At 46.3% G+C, this 12,190-nt stretch overlaps 1 protein-coding gene across 1 annotated transcript in view; it reads right to left on the bottom strand.

Moving 5' to 3' along the window:
• Window positions 1-12,190, bottom strand: part of PDE11A (phosphodiesterase 11A) — a 326,451-nt gene that overhangs the window by 70,644 nt on the left and 243,617 nt on the right. The window contains exon 13 of the mRNA XM_037044380.1: window positions 4,257-4,366. Coding sequence (XP_036900275.1) covers window positions 4,257-4,366 — 110 coding nt within the window. The remainder of the gene's footprint in view (window positions 1-4,256; window positions 4,367-12,190) is intronic.

Genomic DNA, 12,190 nt, shown 5'->3' with positions numbered 1-12,190 from the left:
TTTGTAAAATTAAGGTGTTGAAAAAGAAGACTACCAAGGTCTAGTTCAGTTCTATGATTTTTTATAGCTCCATGTCTTGGTTCTCAGAGTATCAACTGTATTTTAGTTTTCCAGAGCTCATATATATGGCAAGTCAGCCAAGAAACTGAAAAGTCAAAGGCCCAAAATAAATATCACAGAGTCTTGAAAAACAGTGTGAGGCCATGTTCAGGACTGGCTTTGGGGATCAGACAGCCCAGGTCTGAATGCCACTTTGCCGCATTCTGGAGTATGAGGCTCAGTTCCTCCCTCAAACAGAGATGAAACACCTCCCCTAACGGAGATGTGGGTGAGTGCGTGAGAGTGTAAACAAGTACGTTGCAACTCTTCTCATTGTCTCAGGGACTGCTCGTTGCAAAGAACAGAAATAAATTAGAACCATCTTCCTAGAAATTAAAAAAAAAAAAGACGAAAAGACACCAGCCACTTTGAGGGAGCCTAATTATCGTAAGTATGGCTGGGTACTCTGGAAACAGGAGTAGAGATGTGTGAAGCCAGGAATCAAGTCTGATTTTTCTCCATTTCTCTAGGGTTTTACAAGCTCTTGTCTCTGCTTCTCTCCAAATGTCTACCTTCTTGTGTTCTCTCCACACACTGCTCCTATCCCCTTGGCATGTGGTCATGACAGGTTTCCCGAAATGGCAGCCTCAGCTCCCGAGTCTGCAGCTAGTCTACAACAACTAACTCAGTCAGTACCATGGTAATCCAACAGCAAATTCCTGAGAGAGAAAATATGATTCAATGGGTTTGGAATAGGTGTGTACTCTTGGCCCAAAGAACTGAAAGACCAACCAGCAAGAACTGCCTCTCAGTGTGACAGACAGGCTCGTGGGGAGAAGGACGTTGGTATTTAAGTACAAGTGGTGTGCATAGGACTCTTAAAAGAACTCAGAAGGAGCTCACACTTGTTTTATAAGCTCTACCACATTTATCTCTTCTTTATGCATAAGGGGCAGAATGGTCGGGGGCTGGAGAAGCGGTGCCAGAAGGAGACACAAGGATGTCATTGCCCTAAGAGAGAAAGACATCCTAAAAATTAGTAAAATGCAGATATGGGAATGGTCAGACCCTATAATGAAAGCATAGCAGTTTGTGCTTCAACCAGGTGCCAGGGACTGGGCAGGTGAAGACAACATCAAACCATGACTGTAACAACTGGGTTTTATAATAATCTAAAAAAATGGTTATACTTAATTAAGAAATCAGAAAAATTTATGGAAAAACTGTACTAAAATAATTAAGATCTCATCCATTTACACATTCATTGTTCATCCATTCACTCAGCAAACATTTGTTGTATGCTTATTGTGCTCCTGGTATTTCTTTCACATCATCAGAACTCAAGGAGAAGGGGAGACACACCTGTTAATCAGCAATTAAAATAGAGTGAGATGCGCACTTTTGAAAAAGCACAGCCTGAGCACACAAAGTTGACAAGGGGAAGGTGCGGCAGGAATAGGACCCCGGGGTGGGCTTGCAGGAGAAAGAAGAAGAAGGGCGTCCAGGCAGGGAGACAACGCCGGGGAGCAGAGAGGAGTAACCAGCTAGATCCCACTGAGCACTTCAAGCAGCCCCATTGTATCTGGAATATCGATGCCTTGGTTGGGGTACCATGAAAGGAGTGGTGCTGGACCAGAGATGGGCGGGAGTCTGGTTGAAAAGAGCCCTAAAGAGCTAAACTGAGGAATATGAACATTATTCTTAAAGCCAAGGAAGCCAGTGAATGGTTGTTGAGCAGGGGAGTGAGCCGATGAGCTTTGTGAACTACAAAGATTATCTGGAGTGCCTAGGCGGCAGGACTAGAGGAGGAGAGTTGGGCTGTTCATTGTAGCAACCCAGGAGAGACGGAAAGAAGCAGTGGTGACTTGAGATGTTAACTTTAGGGTGTCAAGGAAGGAATGTGGGTGACTTGTGGATTTCTGGCGGTGCTAGTCACTGAGATAGAGAACAAGGGACAGAGGACAGAGGGAAGACTGAGACTGACCTGTCAGTGAGACTTCAATGGGAGGTGCCTCTCGAGCAGTTGGGATAGGTGCCTGGGGAGAAGCAGAGAAGTATGGGTCCAAGATCTGGTTTGGGGCTGATCAGCGTCAGGTGTGGGCCTTGCAGGAAGGATTGTGGAGAGCAGGAGAGGGACAGAACAAGAGTGCTGGCTGGGACAGCAGGAGGAGGCCTTGAAATGCACTGAGAAGAAAGGCTAGAAAGGTAGGCGAAACCCTTTGTCTGGGAGACAATGGAAGAGAGAGTTCTAGGAAGGAGGGAGCAGAAATGGGTCTCCTGGGAAGAAGGGCCAAGAAAGGACAATAAGGGTGCCCAGCAGCCCTAGGGAAAGGGGCCGTTGGTGGCGTTACTGAGGGAAGTTCCCCTGGTGAAGCAGAACCAGAAGGCACTTGGGAGGGCAGCGGATGGGGAAGTGGCGGCGATGAGCCTTCCTAGAAGACTGACTGGAAAGGAAGGAAGAGAAATAGAATAGAGGGAGAAGTGGGAGTTAGAGTGGGCTTTGTCAAGAAGTGGGGGAACTGTTCATTTTAATAAGATGCTGAGAGCTAGTAGAAAAGGGAAGGGAGATACAGGGAAGGGAGAGAGGAAGATTAATAGAGCAAGGTCTCAGAGGAGGGAGCAAGAAAGGCATCCAAAGCCAGGATGGGAGGGTTAGCATCAGACAAGAGGAAGGACAGCCTTTTCACTGAGATAGGCGGTTAGGAGGAAAGGATGGGGCCAGACAGATAAGTTTGTATGTGGCAGGGGAGGAAATTGAGGGAGTGTTCGATTGATGGCCTCAATTTTCTCCGTGGAGGAGGAGGTAAGGTGATCTGCTGAGTAGAGCTGGGGAGGGGGGAGACCGGAGGTGGTTAGGAGGGGAGAATGCGCCCTATATAGAACTGCTGAGAGCAGTGGGGGAGAGATGGGCCAGGGACACAGAGTCTGGGAATACCGAGCATGCTGCTCAGCTGGGAGACGATGCATTTGGCATATCTCAAACTCTCACAACTGTGATATTTTCTACTAAAGCCTTTGTAAGTCCAGACAAAGCAGCATCAAACTGAATTGTTAGATTGAACTGGGGCTGGGGTTTCGCAAAGTGAATGTCACAGAAACTGAAGTCAATAAATTTTAGGATATGGAGAAGGGAGGGCTGAAGGGATGGGCTCTAAGATCCAGGATGGATAAAGAAGGACACACCCTCAAAGTTCATTTGCTAGATCAGGAGCAAATGCAAGTGGCCAGGATTCCAGGGCATCTTTGGTAGGTGTTTGGGGGAACAGAAAAAATGGTGGTCTGTTGAGGTTTCCTGCTACGGAGCTGCACCTGTTAATGGGGGCTTTGAAATCAGTCATCTTGACAGTTAATCTCACCACTCTGTTGAAGCCTTCCTTAATGTGCCCTTCACCCCCAAACTCTTTTCTCCGGCCTCTGAACCCACACCGTTTTGCTTGCTGACAGGTAGTAGGAACATTCAAACTGGGCCCTCCCTGTAAGCCTCGGGAGTTCCACACCCACACCCACACCCACACCCACACCCACACCCACACCCACACCCTACGGCCCAGGCTGCAGTGGGAGCCGAAGGACAACAGCTCTCTCCACCAGTCCATCTTGCAGAGGGACGGATTGCTCTGCCCGTGCACGTTATGTGCCTGCACACCCCCAGTCTCCACGTGGTTGGAGACCAAGTGGTTGGAGACCTCTCCTTCTCTGTTGCCCCCTTGCTGTGGGAAGAGCAGAGGCCATGTTCCAGCATGTAGCGTTTCTTCACTGCCCTTTATGTGACATCCAGAACCAAAAGAACCTGGAAGGGAATCTATCAGGGAAGGAAGAGATATTTTGCTTCATAAAATTTAAATTTTTCTCAGTCAATGTCCTTTTAATCGTCTCAAAACCAGATTTTAGGGTACCAAGTCCAAAAAGCTTTAAAATGCCATGAAAGCCAATATGCGCGGAGGAAAAAAAAACCAGGTGCTTTAAAATCTGTGCTTTGTTATCCGACTGGGGTCAACAGAGAGACCAAATCAACAAGCATGACAGGAAGGGCAAATCTGCAATTAAAAGAAGAATAGGGAATTATAAAGATGGATGGGCCCCACGACATGCCAGCCCAAGCCTGCGTGGCCTTGGCCTCGGATGCCAGAAATTAATGCTTTACTCTTTAGCATTGGTCACCTTTGCTCTGGATGGGAAGGCAAATGCATTAAAATAACAACAGTTAGAACACTTACTTAGCTTGGAAGGCATTGTTCGTTCCCCTGTGGTCGAGGTCATGACACAGGCATCCCACAATCACCGCTAAGATTTCCACCTCGGTCAGAATCTCTTGAAACCCGGCCGTCTGGGAAGGAGAGGAAAGGGCAGCAGTCAGCACTCAGGGCACGGAGGATGGATATGGTTCGTCTGCTGAGCGATCCTCAGTTCTGTTTTCATGCCCACATCATTTAAGGGAACGATTAACTGCCACCCCCTCAGATGACGGTGAATCGGGCGGTGACTTGCACAGACTAAGGTCCCCGCAATGATGAGCTGTCTCTGGGTCACAGGGAGCCACGCAGGGCCACCAGAACACAGTCTAGACTATTTTGTTCCCTTTTTAGAGAAAAGGTTGCACTCCCCAGACACAGTGACAGTGTGATGAAGGGCTGGCGCAAAACGTGCTCTGTGACTCTTCATCTCAGAGATGTGCGTGTCCTGGGCCGGAAGGGGGCTGAGAACTTAGAACTGAATGTTATATCCACCAGATACCAATCAAACGAAAGCCTGCCACAAAACATCCGTTAGTCCCCTTAATATATATTTTCAATTCTCACCCAAAGATATGCTTATTGATTTTGGAGAGAGGAAGTGGGAGAGAGAGAGAGAAACATCGATGTGACATAGAAACACCTGTTGGTTGCCTCCCATACTGGGGATCAAACCTGCAATATTTTGGTGGATCGGATGACACTCCAATCAACTGAGCAGCCTGGCCAGGGCCCCCTGTATAGTAAAAGAGGCGACTGAGAAGTACTGAAACTGTTACCTGACAATATTCTAGAAGTTAGCTTGAAGAACCACTTCCATTCTTAGAGACAGGAAAGCAGGGCATGTCTTACAAACTGGAATTGGGCAGAGGGTTTGGTGACCCAGAATGAGCATCATTGGAATTCTTTGTTTTGTCACCCTCGGCCCCGTGCCTGCACAGTGCACAGGTGTGGTGTGGCTTCTTTGGGGTGCGGTGTGAGGTCGCCCTGTGACCCAGAGCAGCAGCGGGTCTTCGCCCCTGCTGTCTCTTCATCAGCTCCGAAGAGCAAGCAAACCTCTGAAAAGCGAGTCTATGCGTTTTCCTGATCCATGTCCTCCGCGTCTCCCGCTTTTGCTTTGTCGGTCTCCCAGTGGATTTCACTGCACTGAAACCTTTACCAGAGGCGGGAGGAGCGGCCGGGTCGGGCTGAGCTGCTCGCGTGTGTCTCCCCAGACCCAGGGGCACCGGCTAGTAGCCATAAGGCACTTCCCTTACAGCCGTGCAAAGTTTGTTTTTTAATTAATTAGGTTTTTGTTGCAGAAGTAACTAAATGATAAGTTCCTGTGTGGGAAAGTCTAATTTTAAAATTTAAATTGGGTCCACTGCTACACTTGGAAAGACGTGTGATTTAATTCGCACAGTAAATGGGAACATGAATAGGTTGTCTGGGGCGTGATGAACCAGCCTGTGTCAAAGCTGTGTGCGCTTTCACTGAACTTTGGAGCTGGCTCTGGGTTTTCAGTTAATTTTATTTTACTTGAAGTGTTACCTGCAATAGTTTCTAAGAATTCAAATTGTTTTTAAGAGACTTAGAACCAAAAACAGTCGTTCTTCATCCTTCTCCTTGATTCCCAACTGCGACCACTTTCCATTTTCTTCTTTATCTAATTTGGTAGGTATTTTACACCACATTTCTATATAGATTCTTATATTAGTAACACTTAGTTATTCACCAAGTACTTACATAGTCCTTCCTGTGTGCCTGACACAGTTCTATGAGCTTTGCAGCTGTTTAACTTACTCATTCTCCTAACGGACCTGTGGGATGGGAACTATTATTATCCCCAGGTACAGGTGAGGAAGCAGGGCCAGAAATGCTATGTGCCTAGGGTCTCACACACTCTGTAAACAGTCACTGCAAAGCTACCTAGTATCTGGTAATCGTTTCTTGTGTAATGTTTTCATTTCCTAGAGTTAAGATTTTGTTGCACATCTAAGTCTTCTCACATCCCACACTGCTCTGCAAAGAGTCACAGCTAACATTTGTTAGATCCCTCACTGTCCCCGGGACTCCCTGCCTTCGCCTGGCTCTTCTCCTTGGCCTGGATTCTGTCTGCTGCCAGCTTTGCCCCGCCCCCCCATCTCCCATCTCCCATCTCCCATCTCCCATCTCCCATCTCCCATCTCCACACCCTGCACCTCTTTCCTTGTTTACTTCCTCCGTGTGCGGAACACATCCACCAGAAGCTTCATGGGAAAGGGTGTTCATTTTTTAACACTAGGGGAGTTACTTTTTTTGACAATTGTATGACTAATAATGTCTTTAATCTATTCTTCTACACAATTGGTTAGCTTGCCTAACAATTTTCCTTGCAACATTCTCACAGCATTTTGCAGTTCTGCCCATTGTTTTCTTATTTCGGAAGTTAGAGAACTATGTCATTCTTCTTCCCAGTACTTTGAGTGTTACTTGATCTTTCCTCTTTCAGGATCCTCTGTCCCCGAGGTTTGGCAATTTCACAAAGGGTTGTTTTGGTTTGGGGCTTTTCTCCCATTTTGCTTGCTCAGTACAACATTCTTGTTTATACTTTTCTGAATAATTTTCTCTTCACCATTTTTTTCTGTCCTATTTGACTGCAGCTCCAACTGGGTGGGCATTGGACTTCTTGCATTGATTTCCTTGTTTCCTCTTTCCGTTCCATTGCCCATATTGACTTTTTCTCTCTTACTTTCTAGGAGCAATAATACTTTTCACTTATAAGCATTTTCTTGTCTGCGGCTCCTTTTCTAATAAGGTGCTTTTCTTCTCTCATGGCTGCATTATCGTCTCTTGTTTTTTGAGGACATTAATTATAATTCCTCTGACATTGTTTCTGTTCCCTGATTGCCTGTTTCCTCTGACCTCTGTCTCTCTGTGTTGCTCTGGTGCCTGGTAGTTCACTCGCAGGAGCGAGGCGTCCCAGTGCTCACCAGGCAGCCATGTGTGAGCCTGGTATCTGCTGGTGGCCGGGCCCTTACCACAGGGTGAGCAGAGGGACAGGATCCTCTGCTCAGGATCTTCTGCTAGGATCCCCTGTGTGTCAGGGTCTAAATTCGCTTCGCTGGACTTCCGCTGGAAATAGCATGAACACAGCTGTTGGTGTTCTGTGAAAGCAACATGTAGCTTCTCACCTTTGAGGATATAGACTTTCACTTAATTCTCTTATTTTGTTGGGGTTCAGTTCCCCCAGCAAATACTCTGGCTTTCGGAATAGGTGAGGGCGAGAGTAGCCCTGAGGACGTGGAGAGGGGATGGGGCCTTAGGGACTCAGAGTTTCCATGGCCCTCTCACCCCGCTCACCCCATTTCTGTGGCATCTGATGCCTGCAGTTCCTGAGCTCTGGCAGCTTCTGGGGGACATTGTTTCTCACGGGCCGCTTCCTGTACTCACTTACCTGAAAGGCACTGGGGCTGGCCCTTCCTCTGGTTTGCTAAGCTATGAACCATCCTCCCTCCATTTTCTGCCTTCACCTATTATGGTTCCATGAAAGGTAGAATTTCTCTCTTCCTTGTTCTCCTGTTATTTGGGAGTGATTTTGAAAGGCAGAGGGGATATAAATGTCTATGTCTGTCCTCTCTGTCATCTTGAAACTGTAAGTCAGTTTAGCTGGGTTTGGATCTTGCTAATGCTCAGTGAATCCTGACAGTCTATCAGGCATGAAACAATTGTTCATGATGCTATGGAAATCGGTGCCGTAAACAACAATGAAATAGCACAGAAATTTAGAAAGGTTTTGCCTGTGAAAGTGCTATGGACTAGAACTAGCTGATGAATTAAAACAGTAAGAATAGGGATGGGATAATGTTAAAGTAAGGTAATGTGACTAGAAATTTATGAAAAGTTATCATTGAATGCCATCTAGTACACTCAAGATCAAAATCCTTAGTTATTTTAAGCTATCAGCTATCATCCATCATATAACGTGATGGAATATATTTTGCTATCATGCTCTATGTAGCCACCTTCCTTCCCACTCTGGCCCTTCCTGAAAGTCCAGCATCTCATTCTTAAGCTACTTGTTTCATGGATACGTTTGAGAATGTGATGAAAGCCATGAACCCTCTTCCTAGAAAATTTTCTATGAAATTATACTGTTCAAAAACCATGGAGCCCACCTCTGAGTCCTCAGAATAAAGAAACCCTGAAGTACGGCACCCCCACAGACACACACAACAGATTCGCCTCTCTCAACTGTGATACCTGCTTACTGAAGCAGCACCTGTCTCTTGCCTGTGATTTAGGGCTGCCTGGTAAGCGGTTTCTGAGAATTGTCATGCCTGAGGAGGGTCCGCCTGCCACTGTGTCCATGTGCTCCTCCCCTTCCCCCCATACCTTCTGTCCAGTCCTGTCCATTCTGACCTATACTTGCATTGAGGAGAAAAAGTCAACTGCCTGCTGAAGACAATATGCTTGCAAAGGAGAACAGAGGAATCTAAAAAACAAAATAAATGAATAAACAAAAGAGAAACAGAGTTAAAGCTATAGAGAACAAACTGAGGACTGCCAGATGGGAGGAGTGTTGGGGGGCTGGGTGAAGGAGGTGAAGGGATTGAGAAGTGCGAATTGACAGCTACAAAATAGACATGGGGAGGTAAAGCACAGCATGGGGAATGTAGTCAGTAATATTGTGATCACTACGTATGGTGATCATTCTGCAAGTCATATAAATATCTAAATATAAATATCACTTTGCGGTGCACCTGAAGCTAATATAATATGGACTGTTCACTGTAACTGAAAAAATTTAAAAAATTTAAAAAGATATACTGAATAAAATGCACAAGCGAGCAAAAAAGAGAACTGAGTGGCAGCAGGAAGCATTTTTAATGCATTTATTCTATGCTTGGCTCTATGTTGTTCTTCATTTTCAAATAAAATTATATATTTTCTGCTCCTGATCCAATCATTATTTATTATAATCTACCTTCTCACCTGTATTCCTTCATGGTCCACTATCAGACACGTACATCAGTGAATGTAGTATATTTAGATAAAGAGACTGTCAGGGCCTGAAGACCTAATTCCCAAGTTCCGGTCTCCCAGGAAGCCGGTGAGTCCCATCTGAGAAGGCCTCCAACAGCCCTTTGTTGGGCTAAAACGCCGGCTGGGGTACCCCTGCCCCTATAGACTTTCACTGTAGCGTACAATTACTGGAATGCCAAGGACTCAAACAGTAAGATTGCTTCATAGGGTCCCCTAGAATACCCAGTAATCTCCTATCTATCATCTAGTCAACATAAAATTTGAACCAGCTAAGAAATGCCCCTATTTCAAAGCTGATCCTGTATGATACTCGTGAACAGAAGGATATTGTGGCCAGAGAAAGACGGCCATTGCTTTGAGCCCCTGTAGAATCCTTAAATAGGTGTAAAAACCAACAGCCACAATGTCACCACTAGATGGTGCTGTAAGCAGCTTTGTTTTGTCTACTTGACAAAAATGTTATTCGGTGCTTATTATGTACCAAGCAATTGTTATAACTGAAAAGAAAGACTAGGGATAATATTGATAATAGTTAACATTTCTATAACACTTAGTATATGCCGGACACTGTTCTAAATACTCAAAAACATCAACTCACGTGATCCTTGTAAGAACCCTCAGAGGGCAATACTGTCCTTATCTTCCCTATCCTGCGCATCAGGCGAGGGAGCACGAGAGGACACCGCTAGAATGCAAAAGAGGCGTGCTCAGAGCCTGCCCAGCCCGGCTCCCGTTCTGGGTTTCCACACACCGCGCTATTCGGCTGCTAGGGTGAGGTGTCAGTGCACTTGTGCAGCTTTTAAATGCTCTTGTGATGATAGATTGTTAGGTAACAGGGCTTTCGAGAACCACCTGATGTGTGCTTATTCCATGAAGTATGTCATTCTTAAGCCAAGCAGTGAGGGAGAAATACCGTGTGATCTCACCTTTAACTGGAACATAATCAACAAAAGGAAAAAGCAAACAAAACATAACCAGGGTCATTGAAATTAAGAACAATCTTACAATAGCCAGAGGGGAGGGGGGAGGGGACAGTGGGGAGAAGGGTTTTCAGGAACTACTATAAAGGACACATGGACAAAACCAAGGGAGAGGGTGGAAGCAGGGGAGGGAGGTGGGTTTGGAGGGGGTGGGGGCAGGGGAGAAAATACAGACAACTGTAATTGAACAATAAAATAACTTTTTAAAGAATGTTATTCTTGAATAGTGAGAGGCTGATATTGCAGAACCATTGGGTGCTTTGAGCCTAGAAATGCCTCTGGTGCATTGAGATGTCACCGAGAAGAGACAGATGTAGTGATTCATCCATATGTAACATCCCGACTTTCAAGTGTCTCTGTGTATGCATGAAAAAGACTGTCAGGCTGTACGCAGAATGTCACCAGTAGTGGGGCCGCAGGGGACTTAAAATTTTTCCCTTTGTGTCCAAATTCCCATAAGGAACATTTTATAATGTATACTGAGTGTGTAAATTCTCTGTAAAGAATAAACCAATATTTGCCCTGGCTGGGTGGCCAGTTAGTTGGAGCACAGTCACATACCCAAAAGTTTGCAGGTTCAATTCCCAGGCAGGGCACATGTCCAGGTTGCAGGCTGGATCCCTGGCTCGGCACATGTGGGAGGCAACGGATCAATGTCTCTCTCTCCCCATCCTCATTCCTCTCTCTCTAACAATCAATAAACATATCCTCAAGTGAGGATTTAAAGAATAAACTCATTCCATCAAACTACCCTTGCTTGGAATAAAATAGTGACATCCTGGAAAAAATGTTTATTCCTTCATCTACTCATTGAGGAAATATTTATTAAGCATCTACTCCATTCAGACACTCGGAACAGCGCGCCGAGGAAGACGGGCGTATCTAGGCCTGTGGCACATCTAGCCCTCGTGGCACACATAGTCCCTCACCCTTCAAGCCAACCAGAACAGTGCCACGGAGCACCCTTTTCTAGGGAGACACCATCACAACATGGTTCCAATTTGTGGAAGAAAAGTAACGGTGAAAGTGGCTAGCTGCATGTGTTTTGTTCTGTGAAGGTGCATCACGGATAATCCCTTTGTCATGTATGTGTCCGTGGCCTGGGGGAATCCGAGAAAGGGATGCCAGAGATCCCGCCTTCACATTTCTGTTTGAATGGGGCTGTTGGAGGTACTGAATGATGAGGGGTTTCTTGATTTCATCCTGTTGGCTCTGAGATCTGACAGATGGCAGACTGTGAAAAGGGGGGGGGGTCCCGTGATGCACAGGAGATTCCTAATGGTCCCAGAAATCCCAAACCAAAGAAGGCTATTCCTCCGATGTGATGGCCAGGCAGTGCAGTGTCCTGGTTGAGGTTGAGGGAGAACAGGACAGGGGGATTTTTTTGGTAGAGCTTTTCTTCTCCCCTTCGTCTTTCCCTTTCTTCTGGATAGGAAGAGAAAAGAGAACAGCTCAGATCATTCTGAGGGCTTTTGAAGAATGTTGTGTCTCCAGGAAGTGCCCTCTTTGAAAGTCTGCCCACCATGTCCCTAGTCTGTGTCATCATGTCTCATCCGATCTGTAGATGCCATCAGGCTGGACATGGTGTGTGCTTGGGGCCGAAAGGCAGCATTTACAAAGGAGGCATCTAATTCTTGTATTTCTTAATTTCTGGTAGGATCGAGGTGCTCCACACGCAGTGTCTGTCTGTGAAACTTCAGCCTCCTGACAAGGGCGGAGGGCTCTGTGAGGAGAGTGCTTTGGGCCCCCTACCCAAGGCAGCACATCTCCCCACTGTGCAGGGACCTGAGTGGTGAGAGGCAGGGGTGTGGGCTCCACAGGCACTCACAGCTGGCCCTGCGTGCTTGCTCTGGGGACTCTATTTTGTTTGCTTGAAGATGGAGTGGCGACCTTTTAACGTTTAAATCCCAGGGCCAGGCTGGTGGGTGTCGATCT

This window comes from Sturnira hondurensis, unplaced genomic scaffold (assembly GCF_014824575.4).
Source record: "Sturnira hondurensis isolate 20B ecotype Veracruz unplaced genomic scaffold, ASM1482457v3 Scaffold0004136, whole genome shotgun sequence".
Lineage (NCBI taxonomy): Eukaryota > Metazoa > Chordata > Mammalia > Chiroptera > Phyllostomidae > Sturnira > Sturnira hondurensis.
This window is presented reverse-complemented; position numbering and strand designations above follow the sequence as displayed.